Source organism: Theropithecus gelada, chromosome 13 (assembly GCF_003255815.1).
Source record: "Theropithecus gelada isolate Dixy chromosome 13, Tgel_1.0, whole genome shotgun sequence".
NCBI lineage: Eukaryota > Metazoa > Chordata > Mammalia > Primates > Cercopithecidae > Theropithecus > Theropithecus gelada.
Genome location: NC_037681.1, coordinates 44,109,912 through 44,133,676, shown reverse-complemented (window position 1 = coordinate 44,133,676; position 23,765 = coordinate 44,109,912). Strand labels below are relative to the sequence as shown.

The 23,765-nt window shown below is 34.8% G+C and overlaps 1 protein-coding gene across 4 annotated transcripts in view; it reads left to right on the top strand.

Moving 5' to 3' along the window:
- Window positions 1–23,765, top strand: part of ATAD2B (ATPase family, AAA domain containing 2B) — a 175,188-nt gene that overhangs the window by 115,031 nt on the left and 36,392 nt on the right. For 2 of the 4 annotated variants that reach the window (XM_025354788.1, XM_025354786.1), the window contains 3 exons: window positions 10,957–11,142; window positions 19,935–20,070; window positions 22,344–22,525. In XM_025354788.1, coding sequence (XP_025210573.1) covers window positions 10,957–11,142; window positions 19,935–20,070; window positions 22,344–22,525 — 504 coding nt within the window. Of the gene's footprint in view, window positions 1–10,956; window positions 11,143–19,934; window positions 20,071–22,343; window positions 22,541–23,765 lie in introns of all 4 variants that reach the window. The other 2 variants (XM_025354787.1, XM_025354785.1) reach the window with 1 other exon arrangement.

The window sequence follows — 23,765 nt, the reverse complement described above, 5'->3', positions numbered from 1 at the left end:
GAGCTAAGGAACCATATCTAAGCCATTTTTGTAACTCTGACAAGGTATCCAGCTGATAGTGGTCATTAAATGTTTGAGTAATAGTGTTTCAAATAAATAAATTAGAGAAAGGAATGCCATTTTGTAGTTTGCTACTTAGCCTACTTTTAGAGTTAGATAACTGGAGTAGTAACACTTAAAACATTTCACACAATTTTGTTGTTTTTTTCCCAGTTACGTTTTCCAAATAATACATATACTATAATTGGCCATTTCCTACGTTGTAGCAAGAAATATGCATTTTTTAAACAATTCATAGTAGTATTGATTTAGTTTCTCTTTTACTCACAGTCTCTGGATATGAACACCCTACCAGCACTTTATCACTTTTAAAGCCCTATTTAAAGGTTTCTTTTTCCAAAACCCCTGAATTAAATGCTATCCTCCAGTATTTTGCTCCCAGTTTGACACATTTAACTCATCCTGGATGTGTTTTCCAATAATGTTGATTTATATATTTACTCGTATTTTTCTTTTTAGAGAGACAAAATTACTGCAGGTTGTATGCAAGTAAGAGAATTACTCAGTACCATTTAAAATAAACCCAAATGATTTAGTAGAAAAATATAAATCAACAAAATTGACCCCAGAGAGGAGAGAATCTAAACAAATCACTGTGGAAGAAGAAATTCAGCACGTATCTTAAAGCCATTAAACATAGATGGTTTCACAGGTGAATTATTTTAATCTTAAAGGATAAGATCATTTTAATGCTAGTCAAACTGTTCCAAGGCATAGGAATAGGAGGAAAGCTATGAAATTGGCAAAACCAACAATATCACATCTTTCAGGGAAATACAAAATAAAACTGTAGGCCAATCTCATTTAAGCAGTGATCACAAAGAAACTATTACAAATGAAATCTAGTAGCGCAACAAAAGAGTAATATAACATTACTAAAGCATGTAAGATTAATTCAGTTAGACATTGAGAGATACAAGTATTGGAAAGGATACATTGAATTTGTAAGCATTTACCTATGATATGATTAATTATATGGAAAACTTACAGTGTCAACTAAAGAATGATGAAAGACAATAAAGGAATTCCGTAAGGTGGACACTTTCAAAGTTAATGTTTTAAAATGATACTTTTCTCTTATAAATACTATAATAAGTTAGAAATATAATAGAAGAAGAGGTCCCAATTAAAATAGCAACTAAGTTTACCTAGGAATTAGCAGAAACAGTATGAAGGGACTATGAGAAGAAAACTAAAAGTTGCTGAGGAGGACAGTTGACTATATGAAAGACATACCTTGTTTGTTTGTTTCCCAACCCAAAGGCCAGAGAAGCCTCCCGCTAGGAATGCTCTCTGCCTTTCATAGTATCATCAGTCTTCTTCTTGGCGGGGGGAGGAAACCATCTTTATTAAGGAGGCCAGAGGTGGTCTAGTCTCTTGTATTCTTCCCATATCCCTAAAGTAAATATATGTTTGTTTGTTTGTTTGTTTTTTGAGACGGAGTCACACTCTGTTGCCCAGGCTGGAGTGCAGTGGCGCCATTTCAGCTCACTGCAACCTCTGCCTCCAGGGTTCAAGCGATTCTCCTGCCTAAGCCCCCCAAGTAGCTCAGACTACAGGCACATGCCACCATGCCCAGCTAATTTTTTGTATTTTTAGTAGAGACGGTGTTTCACCATGTTAGCCAGGATGGCCTCGATCTGCTGACCTCGTGATCCGCCCTCCTTGGCCTCCCAAAGAAGTAAATATATCTGTAGAGATTTGGCATTTGGGTCTCAAACCAAGCTTGTAGACTTCAAAATTTGGTTGTCTCAAACTAAAATCTCCACCTTGAGAACTCAGAAGCTTATTTGGTAAACCAAAAGCCAAGAATTTTGTTTGTTATCTTCAGTCTTCTGATCGACTCTTTTGAGGCAGGAGGGTTGGAATGTTCTACATAGATAAATTTCAAATGTATTTGGGCAGTTAAAAACCTGTTGAGCATTCAACTCCATATGTGAATGTACTTCTAGTGTGTGTATGTGTGTGCATGTGTGTGTACACACTACTATTAATCTTTATATTAAGAAATAGCAAAGTTTAGATGGTTTCTCTGCTTTAGATATCAATTAAATGTCAATATTCTCATCACCTCTTATTCTCAGCTCCCATGATCTGATCATTGCTGCAGATCTCTGCATTGGGAGTGAACCACTATATAGGAACAAGAAAGTCTGGGGATTTGGGATGGGCATATCTCAGTGAATACTTCACAGTGCCATCTTCGTAGAGAGAGCCATGCCTGGCTAGAATACTTATGGTGTTTTCATACTAATGATAATGTGTTAATATGTGGAGCTTTAGAGGAAGAAGCACACCTTGTTTGTAATTACTGTGTTAAACTTATTTAATTCAGAGTGTAGACTCAAGTCAAGTTATGCAGACTAAAATCTCAGTTGTGGTTGTGACCTTGGGCAAGTAGCTTAACACTCTGAGCCTTAATTTTCTCATCTGTGAAACAGAGATGACACCATGAGGTTATCAAATACGCTTGACATATAGTCCTCAATGAAAGTTAGTTATATTCATGCTTATTACTACTACCGTTGCTGCCACTGCTACTGCTTACAACTAAATGGTAAGGCTTTAAGTTCAAAGACTGTGAGGTTTTTTTCCTAAATTAATGTATAAATTAAGTTCCAATTATAATCTCCTCAAGACTTAGGGAGAGAAGTTAAAAAAAAGAGTTCTGTGTTTCTTCTAGAAAATAAATATGAGACTAGCAAGGAGAATTCTAGAGGAAAAAGTGTCATTGGGGGCCCTACCAAAATTTTAAGGGTGTAATAGAGTTACAGTAATAAAGAATGTGTGCCTGTGCAAGAATAGACAAAAGTATTAGAAGAGACAATTCATGCTTAGACTTTTGTAGAAGTAGAATTTGATGGTGATGACCACAACGGCGATGACATTTCATATCAGTAAATGGAAGAAATGGATTATTTACCAAATGGTCTTGGAAAACTAGCAAGTTCCTCCAATAGGGGAAAAAGCAAAACAAAATAAAACTAGGATTTCCTACCTTTTTCTATAGCCCAAAATGAACTCGACATGGTCAGTGGAACTATAAAAGTACTGGAAAAATTCACAAGGTCAGTGTATTTATTATCTTATGTGTGAAAGTAATTTCTAAGCAATGCACAAAAGCTAGAAAACATAAAGATATGAAGGAATTTGATTATATAAAATTTTAAATTACACATGACAGAAAGCATTCCTTAAATTAATAGATATAGTCTGGGAAAAAGTATATTTGTAGCAGGTATGTTGAGAACAGGTTTCCTAAATATGGACAAATGCCTTAAAATCAGTAAGAAGAAAAAATAGCAATCTAATATAAAAATTGGCAAAGTAGAAACTTGATATTTATGAGGGAAAAGAAAAAGCAACCAATAACAAATGTGAAAAGATTCTAAGCTTCACTTAAGTGAAAATAAGGTATCAGATTTGTGTGTGTGTTTTTTTAAAAGCTTGATAATGCCCCGTTGGAGATGTGGAATGCTCATACTTACTTAGTGGAAATGTAAATTTATTTGATGTTTTTGGAGTGTAATCTGGCACCGTCTTTTAAAATTTCAAGTACCACATTGGTATAGTGTGAGAAAAGAAAATAACATTTCAAGTACATATACCCTTTGACCCAGAAATTCTATGTTTAGGAATTTTTCCTAAAGATATGTTAGCTACAAGTATTCAATGCTAAATGAACAAGTATATTTATCACTGTGTCATGTGTAATTGCCACACAAAACACAAAGGCAAACAAACTGAATATCCCTTCACGTGGGACCAGCTAAAATTAGTTATGGTGTATCTTGACATACAGAGGAATACTGTCTAGCCGTTAACAAGAATGATGTAGATTTACATGGGCTGATTCGGAAAAATGAAGATGACATTAGTGAAAAAAGCAAGTATCCCCCAAAAATGTTAATATGGTTGCTTTGACTTGGGGAGAAGGACTCTGGAAGATTGGAAAATGTGTGAACTTTGCCTTTTTAGTTTATGCTATACAGTTTGGAAAATTCTCTTTTTTGAAGTTTTTATTTGACTATATCGAGCAAACTAAAGATGAAAAAAATCACTTTAAAAGAGAAATATTTTCTTTTCTTTCTTTTTTTTCTCTTTTTTGAGACAGGGTTTTGCTCTTGTTGTCTGGGCTGGAGTACAGTGGCGTGATCTCGGCTCACTGCAACCTCCACCTTCCAGGTTCAAGCGATTCTCCTACCTAAGCCTCCCTAGTAGGTGGGATTATAGGCACCCGCCACCATGCCCAGCTAATTTTTGTATTTTTAGTACAGACGCGGTTTCACCATGTTGGTCAGGCTAGTCTCGAACTCCTGACCTCAGGTGATCTACCTGCCTTTGCCTCCCAAAGTGCTGGTTGTAATCTAGGCGTGAGCCTCTGCGCCCGGCCAAGAGAAATATTTTCAAAGTGAGAAAGGTTTTTTTATTTTTGTTTATAGTTGTTCCTTATGGCTAATTTGTATATATATTCACAAACATTACTGGTTTAATGTTATTTAAGTAAAGGTAAGGAAACACTTAGGAAGCATTGTAGTGAACTATATATTGATGTTACAGGGTTTTTTTTTTTCTTTTCTTTTTTCTGATGTTTTTCATGGCGTCTTTCAGAATCCTGCTTGGCCAACTTTGAATTCTACATCCTCTGGTCTCTTGTACACTTCTTGTCTTTTACTACTGTTTTGTTTTGGTAGGAAGGAGAGAGGTGTCACTTGATAGTGAAAAACAACAAAAACTCACTATCATTTTGGTTGTATTTCACTTTCTCTAGTACATTAAGGCTTCTCATCTTCTCAGTGTATACCTAAGAGCTTCTGGGTTAGAAGTCGAGCTTACTCTAGAGTGACTCCTCCTGGATAGTCAGTCTGCCAGGACCTGAGCCATGAAGTGCAGTCGTGATAGCAGACACCCACACTCTATCTGCAACACTGGCCAGAGACCGGATGTCTTGGCTAATCTGTGATTATATGTATCTTAAGTGCATATTTAAAATTATATTACATTCATAAATATAACAGTGTCTTTGCTAACAAATTCTGCAAAAAGAAGCTGTTATGTAACGTAAGAGGAATTTTAAAATAATTGGTAGAGGTTGGCAAACCAGGTTATAAGTGGGTACAAAAGCTGTAGGGAAGAGAGTGCATGAGTCAGGTGGTGAAACACTGGAAAGATTGAAAAAGATTATCTTTTCTTCTGTATTCCTTTTCATTTCTTCCTTTTTGCTTCACCTTTCTTGGGAGCTAGTCCTCCTGTACTCAGAGTTCTCTCTCTAGATCGATGTGTAATATAAGGGTTTAGTCTGGTAAGTTATTCTTGCATATTTTCTCTTTTCCCCAGGCTCTAAAATACCTAATATCAATTAAGTTTGGTATTTAGTAGTGTAACATGAACATGAAAGGCAGTCTTAAAGGGAATCTTAAATCACTTTTAAAGGGCCGTATGTATATATGTGGTAAGGTGGGAGACCCCTACTTGATATTTTTTGTATTGTGGGGATCATGTTTCATTTTATGTCTGTCCTTTAAAACATACATGCACAGGAATATACGTGACAGAACTTTCTTTTCTCCTTCTGACGGACTCAGCTATTGATTAATATCATCAGTTGGAGTAAAAAATGGCAGAGTTAGTGTCTACTATATTAAAAAGCAATGTTTTTCTTATTGTTTCTTAAGATTTAGTGTGCGTAAGAATCACCTGAGTGTACTTATACAAATTTCTGATTTTCTGGCTCCACGCCCATAGATTGTGATTCACTCAATTTGGAATGAGTCCCAGGAATCTGTAAAAATGCATCTCAGATATTACTATTCTAGGTTTTCAGTAGCTCTCACTTTGAGCTATAGTACTTTAGCTGGTCACTAGACATTAGTCCAACATTTATTACTGAAACAAATGTGCACGCATGCGCATGTGTGTGTGTGTGTACACACATATGTCACTGAGCATTTCACAGTCTTCCAAGGGCTTTGGAAGGAGAATGAGAACCCTTGGTATAGCCTGGAAAATTTATGGTTGCCCCCTTAAGTTCACAAGTAATTATTGAGTCCTACAGCAAGGCAGGAGATGTTAATATTGGTAGTAAAAGACCTTTGGTATTAACACTCTTAAAAAACAAAACAAAACTATGATTCTCCTTTTCTGACATCCTCAAATATAATTTTTTGCCTCCTGTATATTTCTATTGTTGGTTTAGAAAAAAGGGACTGATAAGTGTGCTGTATTTTATCTTTTTAATTATTAGACAGGTTTGATTCAATTAATGCATTTATATATGGTCTGAAAAGCTTTGGAGTTTAGGTACTATGTGGTGTTGGGAATAATTTCAAAAGGTGAATAAGGTCTTTTCTTGGTGAAAATTTAAATGCATTTATTTCCCCAGAGAGAAATTGTTATCTAGAATTTCCCAGGGGAAATTCTTTTTGGTTGAATAGCTTGAAGGCATTAATGTACTTACCTGTATGTATACTTTGGTTGCTCTTGTGTTTGTGCTTATAGATTTCTGGATTTCTCTGTAGGAGTCTGTGTGTACTTTGGATGCTTTTGTGTTTGCTCACATGGATATCTGAGTTTTTCCATAGCAACACTTAAAAAATAATTTTTTTTTGAGATGTAGACAAGTTAAATTATCCTGACCTGGAGTGTATCATACTTACTGAAATTCTTGAAGTCCTTAGGGAATGAAAATATTAGAAAAAGAAAAAGAATTTAAGTGATTTAATTTTCATAAAATGCTAATTTGTGTTACTACCATAGTTCAGTAACTAGTACAGATGTGTTTTATAACAGGCTTATTTTGTGTGCATGTAAAGAAATTTGTACCTTATTTATTGAATCCTGAATCTTTAGAATCCAGACAGTGCTTTCTTTTCACAAGAGATTCTCAATAAATCTTAGATAAAGGGAATATAAATAGATAGAGTAAAGGGATAAAAATGGAATAAAGCCACCAGCAATGCAAAGATATTATTTATTTTAATAATTTCTGATAGCATGGCACAAAGAATTAAACTTATTAGTGCCTTTTAATTTTTATAAACATTGAAGATGTTGTAGGTCCCAACATTTTTCTTTTACCTGTGTTTTATAATTTTAATATATTTATAATACTATTAAGTGACTGAGACAAGTTCTGGAAGTTTCTTGATGACAAAAGTTGTTTCTTTTCTATATTGCCCTCTTTAGGCAGGTAAAAGTGATACTGGCTTTGAGCTTTCTGCTTCATTCACATTTGGGTTTAAAAATTGTATAGTTTTCACTTTCTAAAGGAAATGGCTTGTTATGGGACTACAAATTCTTAAAAATACACTAAATTTTCATGGACAGAACATTTTAATTTGATGGCTAAAATGCTGACTTCAAAGTTTAGCTTTTGAGATGATTAGAACTCTTGTAACTATAAGTGCAGTTTATATCATGACTGCTTCCTTGGATGGCTACTTCTAAGTTCGGTGGCCTGATTTTTGCCTTTAATATCTTTAATATTTAGAGGAAGTAGTTTGTGATTTTTTTAAATAAAGAAAGTTTTTAAAAAATTTGTTAACTAAGGTCCTTATAATGTCTGTGGCAAGAAGGAGGTCAGAAGGAAATGCAGTGTAATGTAATAAAGAATCAAAATGAACAGTTCACATATGCTGGTGTTTGTTCATTTTACTTGTGCAAGAGTGCTGGTCATGTCAGAGGTATTTTGAAACGGTTGGTTCAGTAATTTGGCCTACTGTCTTTTTTTTTTTTTCTATAACAGTTTTTCTGTTTTCTACTACACCTTGCACATCCACCAATCCAAGACACCCTATAGGTGAGTATTTTTCTAGTTCTCAAATGGCATCACTTGTTCCCAAGCCAGTTGCCGCTTCATTGAAACTAGGCTATATTTTTCTACTCTGAATTATCTGGTATTTGATTTCACAGAGTGTATTTTACTCCACACTTTAAAAGTTACCAGCAAACTGCTCAAGAGCTGTTTTTATGTTGCAGAAAAAAATCATACTAGGATTAAACTTTTTTTTTCCTATTGCTTATATATGCTAAGAATTTTTAAATGCTATTCTCAAACTCTGTTCTTTTTGAATTTTTATTACAAAATGGGAATTAGAACAGACTGGTTATAGATCTAAAGAAAATATAAAAGTTTATTTTAATATTCTGAGATGACATAGAACAAGGAATTAAAAAGAAAGCTTGTTTTAATAGTGCTTTTTAGTATTTCTAGAAATTAAGGATGGTTTTCCTCTAAAGGCTTAGGAGAAAAATTACAAAAATATTTCATAGATGTTGGTATTTCATGTAGTTAGGTTAATTCTCAATTCCTGTAATTATACACTCATAGATCAGAAAGGCGAAGCCTTTTTATTTTTCCATGTTCATCTTAGACTTGCCTGATTTTTTTTTCCCCAGTAAGTTTTCAAATATAGTTTAAATTTTTTTTGTCAAGAAGGACATTTTCCTAAAAGCTTTGGAAGTAAAAAGCCTCCAGATTCTTTTTATTGGACTAGTAGGATGTCACGTTCAATTTGTTGATTTTGAGAAGATGAGATGAAAATAAGAAATTTTTTGGAAATGTGGAAAAATTTCTAAATTTTTAAATGGGGTCAATATGCTATCATGTTCAATTTGAGTTCAGTATCATGTTAATTTTGAGACAATTGGAGGAAAAGAAGAAATACAAAAACACAAACCTCACCTCTTAGAGCTGTTGATAATTGTATGTAGTTCACCCTTGCAAATACAGTTAAGATACCTGTAGTTAACCTCTGACTCTGTCAAATTATTATCACTTAACCTTCTGTTGCTTTGCTCATCCTCTTTGATATTTTTTAATGGCTAGATGTTCTCAGCACATGTTCCTGGAAAATCTAACCTAGAAGTACTAAAATCAAAGGCAAAATTTCATTTTTTTTAAAGGCATGTTTTCCTGTCTTCTCTCATACCCTGGGCATGTATGTGGTAGCTTGCATGGCCGAATTAAGTGATTGGCTTTGTGAGGTTTCTTAGTAACCTATAGTTGGTTAGTCTTTCATATGATCACCTTTCTTTCTTTGCTGACTATCTCTTGTTTTACCAGCACAGAGTGGGGAACTGTAAAGTGACAAAAGGAGTTGGTCACTGTCTTCCATGTAACCATGCCTGATTTGGGTGGCATGTAATTTTTTTTTTTTTTAAATAAATGCCTCAGTTGCCTTTGTGCTTCTGCATGGTTCTTTCCTTTTGCCAATATTTATGCTTGTTTTTCTCTTATGAATTTTCTACAAGAACTTTGGAAAAAAATAATCCTTGGATTTCCAAGATCCAGGATAGGAGGGTACGTGTTTGCAGAAAAGGTCAAAATTTGAGAGTCCTGAAGGAGTTGTACTGTACAACTGTTCTGGATTGGTGGATATGCAAATATTAAGGAAGGGAAGGAGCAAATATTACTTTTGATGTGAGTGATCATAACATCTACATTTTTTCCAATTACTATTTGAGCCTCTTTCAACTGGTTTATTATTCAATTGGCAGTATCTTTTACTTTACACAGAAGGTTGAAAGCTGTATAAAATACACTATTTAAGAAATGTATGTAAGTGGTAAGCTTACTCATTAAAGAAAAATAATACTTTTGATTCTTAGGATAGTTTCCGATAATCCCAATAATTTTAAATATTAAATTCTTCTTTCTTTTTTTTTTTTTTTTTTGAGATGGAGTTTCACTGTCTCCCAGGCTAGAGTGCAGTGGTGCGATCTCGGCTCACTGTGACCTCCGCCTCCTGGGTTCAAGCGATTCTCCTGCCTCAGCCTCCTGAGTAGCTGGGACTACAGGCGTGCGCCACCACACCTGGCTAATTTTTGGATTTTTAGTAGAGATGGAATTTCACCATGTTGGACAGGCTGGTCTTGAACTCCTGACCTCAAGTGATCTGCCTGTCTCAGCCTCCCAAAGTGCTGGGATTACTGGTGTGAGCCACGGTGCCCAGCTTAATTCTTATTTCTGTATCTTGTATATTACATAGGCTAATTGAAATGTGTTAAAAATAAGGGAAAATAAGTAGAGCATTTTAGGAATAGAATTCTCAAAATGGAAGAAAGATTTTTATAATTCAACTTGTTAAAGATAATGAGAAATGTCCTATTAACATGTCAGAATTTGTTGGTGTGATATTAAACTGTCGACTTAATAAGTAAGGGGCATTAATTCAGCTTGGCAGCTTACTAACAGCCAACCTGGTCCCTACTGGTGTGTGTTGGTAGAGCGTGATTGAAACTATGGTTAAGACTCTTTAACACCTGGGGAAAACTTCATTTTGTGTTTTCCAACAATGGAAGTGTCTCAGAGCTCTTTGCTAATCATTTGCTCTTTAGGTAAGTTAGAGTATTTTGTGACTATTTTATAGAATATTGAACTAAGATAATGGGAGGAGGTGAATGACTGGTTCAGCAGGTAGTTCATTAATTTTAAGCTCTAGGGTGGTACATCTTGGTTAAAATGATTAATTTATATATTGTATGATTTTAGTCAAGGTGCTCAAAAACGTAAGCTGTGTTGTTATTCTTTGTGTAAAGTTTATGGATATCGCATGAGTGCCATAGGTGTATATTTATCTCTTTATTTGCAGCATATTTTACAGTGGTATTTTGCTTTATTATCTTTACATGCTAGATAAGTGGAGCAATTTAATACCTTCCACTGTTAATATATACTGAATAAGAATAATTAAAGGGCAAAACGTACTTTTTTTTGGTGGAGCAAGGGTAGACTGAAGCTGTGTAAGGCTTGTGTATCATTTCTTGAACTTAAATTTTGAGGCTGAAACTAATGACTGTAATAGGCCTGACATATTTCATATATTTGGAGATTACTGGATAGACTTTAGAATAATCAATTTGAGTTGTTTAATGCTGGTTTTTTTCCTTAATCAGATTTTTCGTGAAGCTCGAAGAACAGTACCTAGTATTGTTTACATGCCTCACATTGGAGATTGGTGGGAAGCTGTCAGTGAAACTGTGAGAGCAACTTTTCTGACATTGCTACAAGATATACCATCATTTTCACCTATATTTTTATTGTCTACCTCTGAAACCATGTACAGTGAACTGCCTGAAGAGGTAAGAACTGATTAAGTATTTATCTTTCCTTATTGTTCTAAAATAGTTGACCCTGTAAATTGGATACCTTTTAATTATTATAAAATCAATACTGTCAGGGTTTATATCCTGGGTGTAACTGCCTATTAGCTGTGTGATGTAGGTAAATTATTTATTGTTTTAAGTTTTAGTTTCTTTTTGGGTATAGTGGTATTCCACAGTGTTGTTATAAAGATTGAGATAATTTATGCTTAGAACAGAACCTGACATGTATATATACAGATTCAGCATCTCTAAAAAATTCAAAACCTGAAACTTCTTTGAGTACTGACATGAAGCCACAAATGGAAAATTTGACACCTGACCTCACTTGATGGGTTGCAGTCAAAACTTTGTTTCATGCACAAAATTATTAAAAATGTATAAAATTACCTTCAGGTTATGTGTGTAAGGTTTTTATGAAACTTAAATGAATTTTGTTTAGACTTGGGTCCCATCCCCAAGATAATCTCATTATATATGTGCATATATTTTAAAATCTGAAAACGTTTGAAATCTGAAACACATCTAGTCTCAAGCATTTTGGAAAAGGGTTACTCAGCTTTCTAAGACAATTGTGGCTATATCACTATCAGTTATATCCTTCTCATCCTTTTCATCTGTGAGGTCATTTGATGAGATTTGACCTTTCAGCTCTTTCATTGATAGCATCATGTTAACTTAAATGTTATTTCTAATATGCATATTTTTCAAATCAGAAATCTAACTTTGAGTTCATATCTAAGGTAAAATCACAGTCGATTCAGAAAAAATTAGTAGATCATCTTACTTGAGTGAAATTGATTTTTTAAAAATTGTTTTAATACCCCGAGCTTACGAGGTCTTGAAATACTCTCCTTTAGAAATGCTTAGAAATATTTTTCCCAGGAGACAAAGTAGGAATGATGTTTATATGAAAGATTTACGTGTTTTAAATGCTATAATATAAATCTTGATTATTTAGAATTTTATGATTAAAGTGTTTGTTTACTGAGTTCTTTTATGTTTCAGCTTTCATTATCTTGCTAAAATAGATTTGTATAATTTACTGCTTTTTGTAAGGAAAATACATTAAATGTAGAGTAATTCATTTTTGATTATTCAGTATCTGATAGTATATGAAGACCACTAATCAAAATGTTTGTGATAGAGTCCAATAAAGTTTAACAGAATGCTGTATGTAGCAAGAGTTAGAAAAACCAGGGTATTGACTTACTAGTCTTTTGATCTTAGATAAGTACTTAACCTATAATTGCTTCATTTTCATCTATGACATGTGGATAATAACAGACAGGGTCATTGGTGTGAGACAGTATATGTGAATTTCTTTTGAAATTATGGAGCTGTTAAATGTTTGGTATTAGTATTATAAAATAGGAATGCAGCTGAAGTTGATTTAGAAGAATGGCCTGAACCTGGATATAACCTAGGAGCCACTTTACAAGTTAGATCCTCTTTCTCAGTTTTATTATAATTTTATGAAAAGAAAGAAAAGAGTTAAAATGTGGGATAAATAAGGATTCTAGCTGGGAATATATAGGGAATATTCCCTGAAAATTTCCCTCTATATTGGTTGAAAAATTTTTAAATAAATGTTTTATGAGTCTGACTTCTTGATAAGCAGTTTTTATGTTGCCTACTTCTGTTGCCCATATGCAAGTGTAATTTTACTGTTGGTTTAGTATTTTAAAGCTAACATTATATCATATACATTTTCAATGTTATACTGTTGTCATAACTTTTAATGGATTCAGAAAGCCTACTGACTAGTAAACTTTTTCAGTATTTATTTACCAATACCCTTAATTACTATCTAAAATAGTAGAAATTTGCCAGCATTGAATTCTGAAATTTCAGCTCCTTTCCCTCTTGCTTTTGTCTTTATAAGTAGTTATTAAAGCTATCATGAATATCATATTTGTGGGCTGAAGATTATGGGAATTCTCTTTTAATTATATAACATGTTTTATACTAATAGCTTGTAGGAAATTCTCCTCTGTTCCCAAGTCTTACATTTTATTTTATTTGTTTACTTATTTTTGTAGAGACGAAGTCTCATTATGTTGCCCAGGCTGGTCTTGACTCCTGGTCTCAAGCGATCCTCCTGCCTCAGCCTCCCAAAATGCTGGGATTATAGGTGTGAGCCACCATGTCCAGCTAAGCCTTTCATTTTAATTTCAAGTCTACCATTAGAATGCTTGCTTTCTTTTTTCTTTTTTCTTTTTTTTGAGACGGAGTCTCACTTAGCCGCCCAGGCTTGAGTGCAGTGGCATGATCTTGGCTCACTGCAACCACCGTCTCCCAGGTTCAAGCGATTCTCCCGTCTCAGCCTCCCGAGTAGCTGGGATTATAGACACCTGCCATCATACCCAGCTAATTTTTGTATTTTGGTAGAGACGGGGTTTCACCACATTGGCCAGACTGAACTCCTGACCTCAGGTGGTCTTGAACTCCTGACCTCAGGTGATCTGCCCATCTTGGCCCCCCAAAGTACTAGGATTACAGGCATGAGCCACTGCACCTAGCCTGCTTGCTTTCTTTAGGTCACAAGCTAAGATAGTAGTCTCTAATATTTAGCACATATTGATAAATATTTGGTGAATGAATGAGCAGCACAGAGAGTTGTAGACCAAGTAGCTGTAGGTTAGCAAGTTGCCAGATCTATGGAAGAAATGAGGTAGAGAGTGGGCAGTACAAAACCAATTCTCAGAGAAAAAAATAGCCTATTACCACAGTTGTGCTGCTGTACTCCAGCCTGGGCAGCAGAGTGAGGCCCTGTCTCAAAAAACAAAAGAAAATTTAATGTCATGAAAATATGTTTAAATGTATTGTTTTAAAAAATGCAGGTAATAAATCAATATGTATGGTATTATTCCAGTTTATAAATGTACAACTGGAAGGATATATATAGAAATGTTAATAGTAATTATCTGTGGATATAAAGGTTGTAGTCATTTTAGTTTTTTATTGTCTTATTTTCTATATCTTCCATAATAAATACCATTATAATCAGAAAATAAACCCCATTATTCACAGATGAAGGAGAAAGGAAGTTGCCCTACCTTATTTTTAAAATAGAAGAAAACCCCAAAATAATTAGTCCTTCCATGATTTGTGTCTTATTAGTGGGACAAAATGACAAGTTCATCTTTTAGAACCTCTTTGACATTCTCTTGCGTCTCTTTGTATGTATCTGTCTCTCGTAGTTCAATAGTCCCCACAATGAGTTTGTACTCAGTGCGTTAGTATCCTGGGAAAAACATTAGCATTTCTGTTCATTTTTATTTTTCGTATTAAATATTTCATGTGTATATGGTTTGTAATAAATAATACTATAAACCATATACACAAAAAATATACCGTACTCTTAAATATACTGTTTTGCTAATAGTATATTTAATAATAGTATAGCAAAATAGTATATTTAATAGTACAGTATATTTCATGTGTATATGGTTTATAATATATTATTTCCGAGTAGTATATTAGCAAAATAGTATATTTAAATAAATATGCATATAGTGATGGGAATATTTTCAGATTTTTTACTGATGAGGTGTTTGATCAAGAAATGTCAGAAATCATTGCACCAGACCAGCTGTTATCAAAGTGTGGTCCAAGGACCCCTGAGGAGTCCCCAAGACTTTTGCAGGGGATTATCAAGTTTCGTTTCCAACTACATATCTGCTGAGTCTGGGTTTTCATCATATACTTCAGTCAAACAACATATTGTAACAGATTGAATACAGAAGCAGAAATGAGAATCCAGTGGTCTTCCATTAAGCCAGACACAAAAGAGAATTGAAAACATTTAAAGCAGTGCTGGCTGGGTGTGGTGGCTCATGCCTGTAATCCCAGCACTTTGCAAGGCTGAGGCAAGCGGATCACTTGAGCCTGGGAGTACAAGACCAGCCTAGGCAACATGGCGAAACACCCATCTCTACAAAAAATACAAAGATCAGTTAGGTATGGTGGCGCGTGCCTGTAGTCCCAGCTATTCAGGAAGCTGAGGTGGGAGGATCGCTTAAGCCTGGGAGGTGGAGGATGCAGTGAGCCAAGACTGCACCACTGCACTCCAGCCTGGGTGACAGAGTGAGACTCTGTCTCAAAAAAGTAAGATTAAACAGTGCCACTTTTCTCACTAAATTTTGTTTTATATTTTATGTGTTTTATGTTCTCTCTATATTTTGGAAAAACATATTTTTCAAAATAATGTATGTTTTATTCTTTTAATGTTAATATGTAATGGGTTTATTTAAAATATGTAAATATTGATGCATATAGCTCACATAAAAGCTTTTTTGGGGTCCTGAGACCAAAACTTTGTGAACCTCTGGTCTCTAGACCACTAGCTCTTTCAGGTGTTACTACCCATCACTTTTCCCATTCCTAGCACAGTGCTAACACATGGGAATTACTCAGTAAAAGTTTACTGCATGAAAAAAGGAACTAACAGTTGAATCATCACATAGAATTCAAGTAACCCTTGCCCAGCCTCACTCCCTTTCTGCAGGATTCTTTTTCTTTTAAAATATTTTTTCTTTAAATTTTTGACCACTTGAGAACCATGCAGAATTGTAGTGTAAGTAAATTTACTTTTATAAACCCTTTCTGAAGATACTTGGAGAATTTTAGTTGAGATATATGGGAATTGCAAGATATTTATGGAGAATTAGAGAAGAGAGCTAATTTAAGGTTGAGCACAGAAAAAAGACTCTTAAGGGAGGAAGCAGATAAAGTAGAGATATTTGTAGGAAGGATTATAAACCTTGGCCAGAATTGTACTTCTGTTTCTGAAGACATTCACAGTATCTGCTTTGTTATTAAATTATTATGAGCAAGTTTCAGATTATATAATTCAGTATATTGGAAATTAATTTTATTTAAAGAAATATTCCTCAACTCTGCTGATGAAAATAAGATTACATATAGCATTTTGTCAACTTGTTTCATGTAGTTGTGTCTTTAGGTTTATGGTAGGACCTGGGAGAGGAAAATCAGTAACTTCAAGTAGAAAAATCAAGTAAGGGCGTTGAAAACTCAGATTAGGCTGGGTGTGGTGGCTCACGCCTGTAATCCCAGCACTTTGGGAGGCCAAGGCAGGCGGATCACGAGGTCAGGAGATTGAGACCATCCTGGCCAACACTGTGAAATCCCGTCTCTACTACAAATACAAAAATTAGCCAGGCGTGGTGGTGGGCGCCTGTAGTCCCAGCTACTCAGGAGGCTGAGGCAGGGGAATGGCAGGAACCCAGGAGGTGGAGACTTGCAGTGAGCCAAAATCGCGCCACTGTACTCCAGCCTGGGCGACATAGCAAGACTCAGTCTCAAAAAAAAAAAAGATGGCTATTATTAAAAAAACAGAAATTAACAAATGTTGATGAGGATGTGGAAAAATGGGAGCCTTTTTGCATTGCTGGTGGGAATGTAAAATTGTATAGCCACTGTGGAAAGCAGTATGACATTATCTTAAATATATAATTGCCATATGATCCAGCAAATCAAGTTCTAGGCATTTACTCAAAAAAATCGAAAGCAGGACTCGAACAGGTATTTGTACACCATGTTCACAATAGCATCATTCACAGTAACCAAAAGGTGGAAACATCCTCAGTGTCCATCGATAGTTGAAAGGATAAACAAAATGTAGCATATACAATGGAACATTATTTAGCCTTAAAAAGAAGGAAATTTTGATGCATGTTGCAACATGGATGAAGCTTGAAGACATTAGGCTAAATTAGTCATAGGACAAATTTTGTATAATTCCTTTTATATGAGGTTCCTTAGAGTATGTGTAAATGAATGATAAGCATATGAAAAGATGCTCATTATCAGTCATTCAGGAATGAAATACCACTGCAACCTACTAAAGTGTAGGTTGGGGCAAGAGTTTTTTGCCATTAAAAGCTGCAAAACAAACAAACAAACAAACAAAAAAACAGTGCTTTTACACCAACCTAATAGCTATAATCAAAAATACACAATACCAAGTATTGGATAGGATATAGAAGCTGGAGTCCTTATATACTGCTGGTGGGATTGTAAATGGTGCATCCACTTTCCAAAGTTAAACATAAATTTATGGTTTGACTCAGCAATTCCACTCCTAGTTATCTACACAAAAGAAATGAAAACATACGTTCACAGAAAGACATTTGTATGGGAATGTTTCTAGTTGTTGTACTAATTCTAGTAAAAAGTGGAAGCAATCCAAATGTTCTTTAATTGGTGAATGGCTAAACAAAATGTGATGAAATACTATTCAACAATAAATGGAATTAAATACTAATACATACTACAACTTGGAAAAACCTGAAGTATTAAGTGACAAACGCCAGGCATAAAAGACTATCAGTTGTATGATACGAAGTGTCTAGAAGAGGCAATTCTCTAGAGACAGAAAGCATTATCAGTGGTTGTTAGGCTGGGACATGGGAGTGGGAGTGGGGATTGACTGCAGGTAGGTATGAGGAAACTTTTTGGGGTAATGGAAATGTTCTAAAGTGTGCTTGTGATGGCTGCACAGCTGTAAAAATTTACTGAACTTTATTGAACTGTTTTTTCAAAAAAAGTTTAATGATAAATACTGGAAGGTGTGCCTAAGTGCGTCTGGGAAAGTTAGGGAAGGCATCGCACAGAAAGCATCAGCTTGAGTGGTGCATTAAAGAAGGGGTCAGGAATGAGTGAATAGTATGTATCACAACCAGTGTGAACCAATGTGAAAGACAGCGTGATTTGTTCTGGGAATTATGGAAGACTTGTCTTTGGTACAGCATAAGGTTTGAGGCTAGGACTGTCAGAAGATAAGGTTAGGAGTGAACTTAGAGAAGTATAATTTATCCCACTTATAAAATGTTGGATTCAGAGGTGTTGGTAGTAACCTGGTAAGAATATCCATGGATTATTGTAGGCCTGTCCTTGGTATGCTTTTGTATTCATAAAGTGTTAACATAGTTTTGAAAGTTATCGGAGAGAATAGTTAAAATGAAATGTTTTGCCATTCTTGAACGAAATCATGGTACGTCTAGGATATTAAGTTCTACTTATTTTTCAAGACCCAATTGATGTAAGTGATTTCTGCTACATCTTACCTAGAGTCTTTTCATCCCTTGCAAGGTCTTTTCTCTGTGTTTTGCTACCTCTGTTATAGTACTCCCAGCATAGTATCATAATGCTTTTCTTCTGAGACTCTTAAGATCTGTGACAGCAGAGAACAAACACATTTTCTTTAGTTTTATAACTGCAGTGTCTGGCATGATGTTTGGCATCCAAAATATGTTCAGTAGTAAACTTACTTCCAGAATTTTCAAAGAAAGGCCAGCAAAGCGTAGATTAAAGAGTTGGAGGGAACTGTGCATGAAGGTAGTCTACAAAAGCACTGGCAGGACACAAGGTGAAATTTTATAAACTTAAGTGATTTGACTTTAGGTTGAGATAAATAATTCCCCATCCAGTTTTTGAATTCTGATGTTTGCTTTTCATTGTTTCTTCTCTTAGAATTTCAGAGCTGGAAAAGGCATTTAGAGTTTATATAATCTAGTTTTCTTTATTCACTTTATTACTTTAAGCCAATTACTTAAATCTTTCTAAGCCCCAGTTTCCTCATCTGTAAAATGAGGAAATAATACTTACCTCATTGTTATAAAGATTGAATGACATAATATTTATGGAATTTTTAAGGGTTCAGTTCATAGGCTTAATCTAGTAAGTGGTTAGAAATGACAAATTCAATGAATTATTCAAATTTAGACCACAAACGTGTGGCTAAATGGGCAAGAATATGATGTCTTTGATTCTAATCCATATTTTCTCAGTGTCATGGTTGGTATATCTTTCCATACTAGTGACCACCTCCCTTTTTTTATTTGCAGTTTCCAATTTGATTTGGGCTGGGTAACAAAAATCACAAGGTTAACTCTTTCAGTACATGCTTATTAGGCATGCTAAATACCAGGCACTGGGATAGGTGTAGGAAAACAGATGAATAAGAAGTGATCTCTGTTCTCAGGGAGTGTGGTGTCTAGAAGGTAGAAAGTAGACATTCTAGAAAAACCATAAAAATTAAATACAGTGTTTAATGCCATAGTAGACAAATTTGGATGAGGTAAAGAGGATTTAAACAGCATATCTTGGAAGGTGGACACCTGGGGTCAAAGTCTGAGTAGGTAAACAGAAGAGGTGAGTAATCACCAAGTGGATGGAGCTGAAAGATATGAGAATAATTGGCTTAATCTTTTTGGAGTGTGTCATGGAACATAAACTAGACCAGAGGTATAGTTTATTTGCAGTGGAACCAGGATTCCAGAGATTACAGTGAAGTAGACTTTGTAGGGAAAGAGCACAGGAAGGGAAGTCAATGAATAGGGAATACAAAGAAATATGAGGATAATAGATGGCAGTGTTAACATTCTTCCAGCTCTCTATTATAGATTCTAAGTAATTACTTTTCAGCTCTTATGTAAAAGCCCTTTGAGATTGTTGCCATCTGTTACAACTAGCTATCCTTTTTGCTATTGTCTGATGACTCTTACTCGATATATAGTATCATTCATTAATGACTTGGGCAACTGGACATTCTACCATTCCTGTTTAGCCCATGAGGTTGAACCCTTCAACGGCATAGCCTAGGACTAGGTTAACTATAACCCCATGTGAATGGTCTATGAATATTGAACGTGATACTGGAAGATGAAGACATTGCAATTTGGTATGATATGTAAGCTTTTAATTCTTTATATATTTAATGTCTTTGTGTGTGTGTATATGTGTAGGTTAAATGTATCTTTAGAATACAGTATGAAGAGGTCTTGTATATTCAAAGGCCTATTGAAGAAGACAGAAGAAAATTTTTTCAAGAATTGATTCTCAATCAGGCATCAATGGCTCCACCACGAAGGAAACATGCTGGTAAAGTTTGTAAAGCCTTTAGGAAAATGGGGGGGGGGATGGAGTTAAGAAATGCCCTTTCTTGGAGTCAGTTTATTTTAGCCCTTTCTTCATGGAAGTGAGGAGAGTTTGTCAGGTTCTGTTTATCTTTAGATGACATGTGGAAGTGTCCATTGTGTTCATCTGACTTGAGATTGGGAAGTATAGCCTTGTTAAAGCTTTACTAAATAGGACTTCTTCTTATGACTTCAACCACTTCCTCTGGTAGATTTCACATTATGGGGCTCAAAAAGTCATAGAAAAAAAGTCTTCAGTTCTCCTATGCTTTAGTCACAGTAAGTACCCAGGACTTGAACTGGCAGGTTGTGAACACCAGGTGTTGTGCTCATTCCTTTTTGGGCCGTGGTAGATTTGATGGGCTGGTTAGAACATTTGCCATTTCTAGTTTATTTATTGATTGACTTTTCAGAGACTTAGTTAGGACCCATTACATTTAACATTTTATTCTAGCCATTTGAAAATCTATTCTGGCTTTGTTTTAAGTGTTAGATTTTTCTTGGGTTTGGACTCAATAATTTTAGACTCTAGAATTGAGCTTTACGAGGTACCTCAAGAATTTGTCAGATTTCAGTTCCTTGACATAGTAAGGGCTGCATTCTAAGTCATTCGAAAGAGGTTTTATTTTCCTAATCTTAAAGATGCGTAAAGGATAAGATCTACTTGCTTAATCTTTCAGCCTCTTCTAGGAAGTAACAATCCTGTTTGGTAAAAATTTTTAAGCCTCTTTACCCTCGTTCCATCTTTTATGTTTCTTAGAGCCCTTCTTGGAGGATACTCAATACATTCCCCATCCCTGCCAAGTCCTTATTTTTCCATATTCTTTTTGCTTTGTTTTTCACTGGTTATATTATGTAACATTTTAGTAATTTTATTGTTCTTTAGTGGCTCCTTTCCAAATTTTATTGGTGTTTTAAAAATAAACACCTATCAAATTGCTGTAGTTTTGGTTTTTTCCCTCCCAAAACCTTGGGAAGTTTAATATGTAAATTATGATTTATTTTGTTGCTTCCTGTTAATCTAAATATTTCATTATGAAAATGATTTATTTCAGTCTTTCATGCTTCGAGATATATTTTAATCTCATAGATTTGAATTTTCTGTGTTTACCGTTGATATTCTTTTTCAGTTGTTTCTGTTGACTTTCAGTTTTCAACTTAGGAGCTATTTAGAAATCAGTGAAAAATACTTAGAATTTTAATTCTGAGCTTTAGTGTGATATCAGGGAAGTCTTTTAAAATTAGAGAACATTATAATTAGGAAAGTTAATACTTTACCTTTTAAGAAGATATTTGGTTTTTCTTAGGATAGGTAGTGAGTACCATGGATTTTACATATAACACTTAGGACTGGTTTTCCATCTCCTTCATGACCGTGGAATTCCTTTTTTTGTTCTTTTTTTTTTTTTTCCCTCCCTTCCTGCAGGTGGCATTCACTGTCCCTACTCTGTTGTACTCAGAATATGAGGGCAGGAGACCTGCCTAAAATCAGAATTCTTTTGGGGATAGGAAGGATCAAATATTACTTGCCCATTATACTTTTTATGCATATAAGGCAATCTCATTTTAAGAAGCAGTTTTTAAACAAGGTTGACTTGAGAAAATCAGTATGTAATACTTTACTTGGAGATATTTGTGTTGATTTGAATTATTTCTTATAAGTTATATATAAATAATATTTCAAAATCAAATGATTTTGTTTTTTAAAGGGGTCCTGTTGTGAGTTATTTTATAAAGTGAAGCTATTCCCTTTTTGTTTCTATGCAAATTTTTACTTGCTGGATTTGCATGTTTCACACATATAGTCATGCGCTGCATAATGACATTTTGGTCAACGATGGACTGCATGTATGATGGTGGCCTCGTAAAATTATAACACTGTATTTTTACTATACCTTTTCTATGTTTAGATACACAAATATGACTGTGCTACAATTGCCTACAGTATTCAGTATAGTCGCATGCTGTCCAGGTTGATAGCCTAGGAGTAATAGACTTTACCATATAGCCTAGGTATGTCATAGGCTATACCATCTAGGTTTGTGCAGGTATACTCGTATGATGTTCACACAATGACAAAATTGCCTAACTGCACATTTCTTAGAATGTATCCCTGTTGTTAAGCAACACATGACTGTATTTGTAATTCTTTTCTTTAAAGAACATTTTGAGAGAATGCCAAAAAAGGGTCCTGGCCCATGATGTTGGAATCTTAACATTTTCTTCTGTTTTCTCTAGCTCTTTGTGCTATGGAAGTGCTTCCTCTTGCACTACCTTCTCCACCTCGTCAATTATCAGAATCAGAAAAAAATCGAATGGAGGACCAGGAGGAAAATACTTTAAGAGAATTGCGGTTGTTTCTCAGGGATGTAACCAAGAGGCTGGCCACAGATAAACGCTTTAACATCTTCAGCAAACCGGTGGATATTGAAGAGGTCTTGTTTCAGTAGTGTGCAAACAGTGAAGTTGAACTGGCTAAAAGAAAAAAATATTGACATCTTTTTTTGGAAGGAAAAAAAAGCAAAGGCATGGATGAATATTACCCCTAGCCTATAAAATTTTAATCCATGTGATAACTACCTATGTCATCAGCAAATATCTGGTGACTTTTGGATGAAATTAGCAACCAATTTATATATGTCCTCTTAATTATTATTAATCTTTGTGGTCTCTTACTCTTCGATTTAAGAAGAGGATTAAAAGTTGCCTTAGTCAAATATCCATACTAGACTATTTTTATTCCAGGATAAATTCTGCTCTCAAAGAGTATATTGGTGTTAACCAATCAATACCAGTTAATACTGGCATTTCCCAAATTATGTTTACCTCATCAAAAGAGGTAGTTAAAAACCTGAAGTTTCTTTGTCTTTCATATTTTGGAAATGCCTGTGGCTGGAATGCTGTTTGAAGTTAAAACATCCTGTGCAACTAAATTATTTTTCTTTCTAAGGGTTTTCTCTGCTCCCAGTGGAAAATTTCTCACTTTATGTGTGTATTATTTTGTGTGCTTGTGGGAGCATGGTTTGTGATGATGAGAAAAGAAATTTTCCATTTGGGAATCCAATACTGTCAACTACATTTTTGGTTTTTGTTTTATCCTGGGATAATGTAGTGTGTGGATGAACACAGTGTAATCTTTACTGGCCTCCTTCTTATAGTTCAGACTCCATGTTTGAACAGCTTTGGTGTTTTTAGTTTTTTATTCATTTCTTTTTTTAAAAAAATAATTGAATTATGAGTGGTTCAGAATTTAATGTTGTATCCTAATTGTGAAATCTGTGCTTTTGGACCTGAGCGGATTCCTTTGAAACCATTACCTCATCTGTTGCTGGGAAGAATGAGCTAGCATTTACATTCCTCCCGCCCCCGGCAAGTCTGAAAATAAATACTTTCCCCCCTTTTTGGAATAGAGAGACTGATTTTATTTGTACCTTTATCCACAATACACTGTTTTTTCCATTTGGTCCTCTTATCAACCTTGTAGGATCATTATTATTATTCTTACTTTGCAGCTGAGGAAACAGACTTGTTGGCAAGTGACATAGCCAAGACTTGAAAGTTTTTTAAAATTCAAAGCCCACGTTCGTTATCATAGCTACTTTATATCTTTCCAACAGGATAACAGGACATGCCTAATTTGCTTTTTTAATTAATAAATAT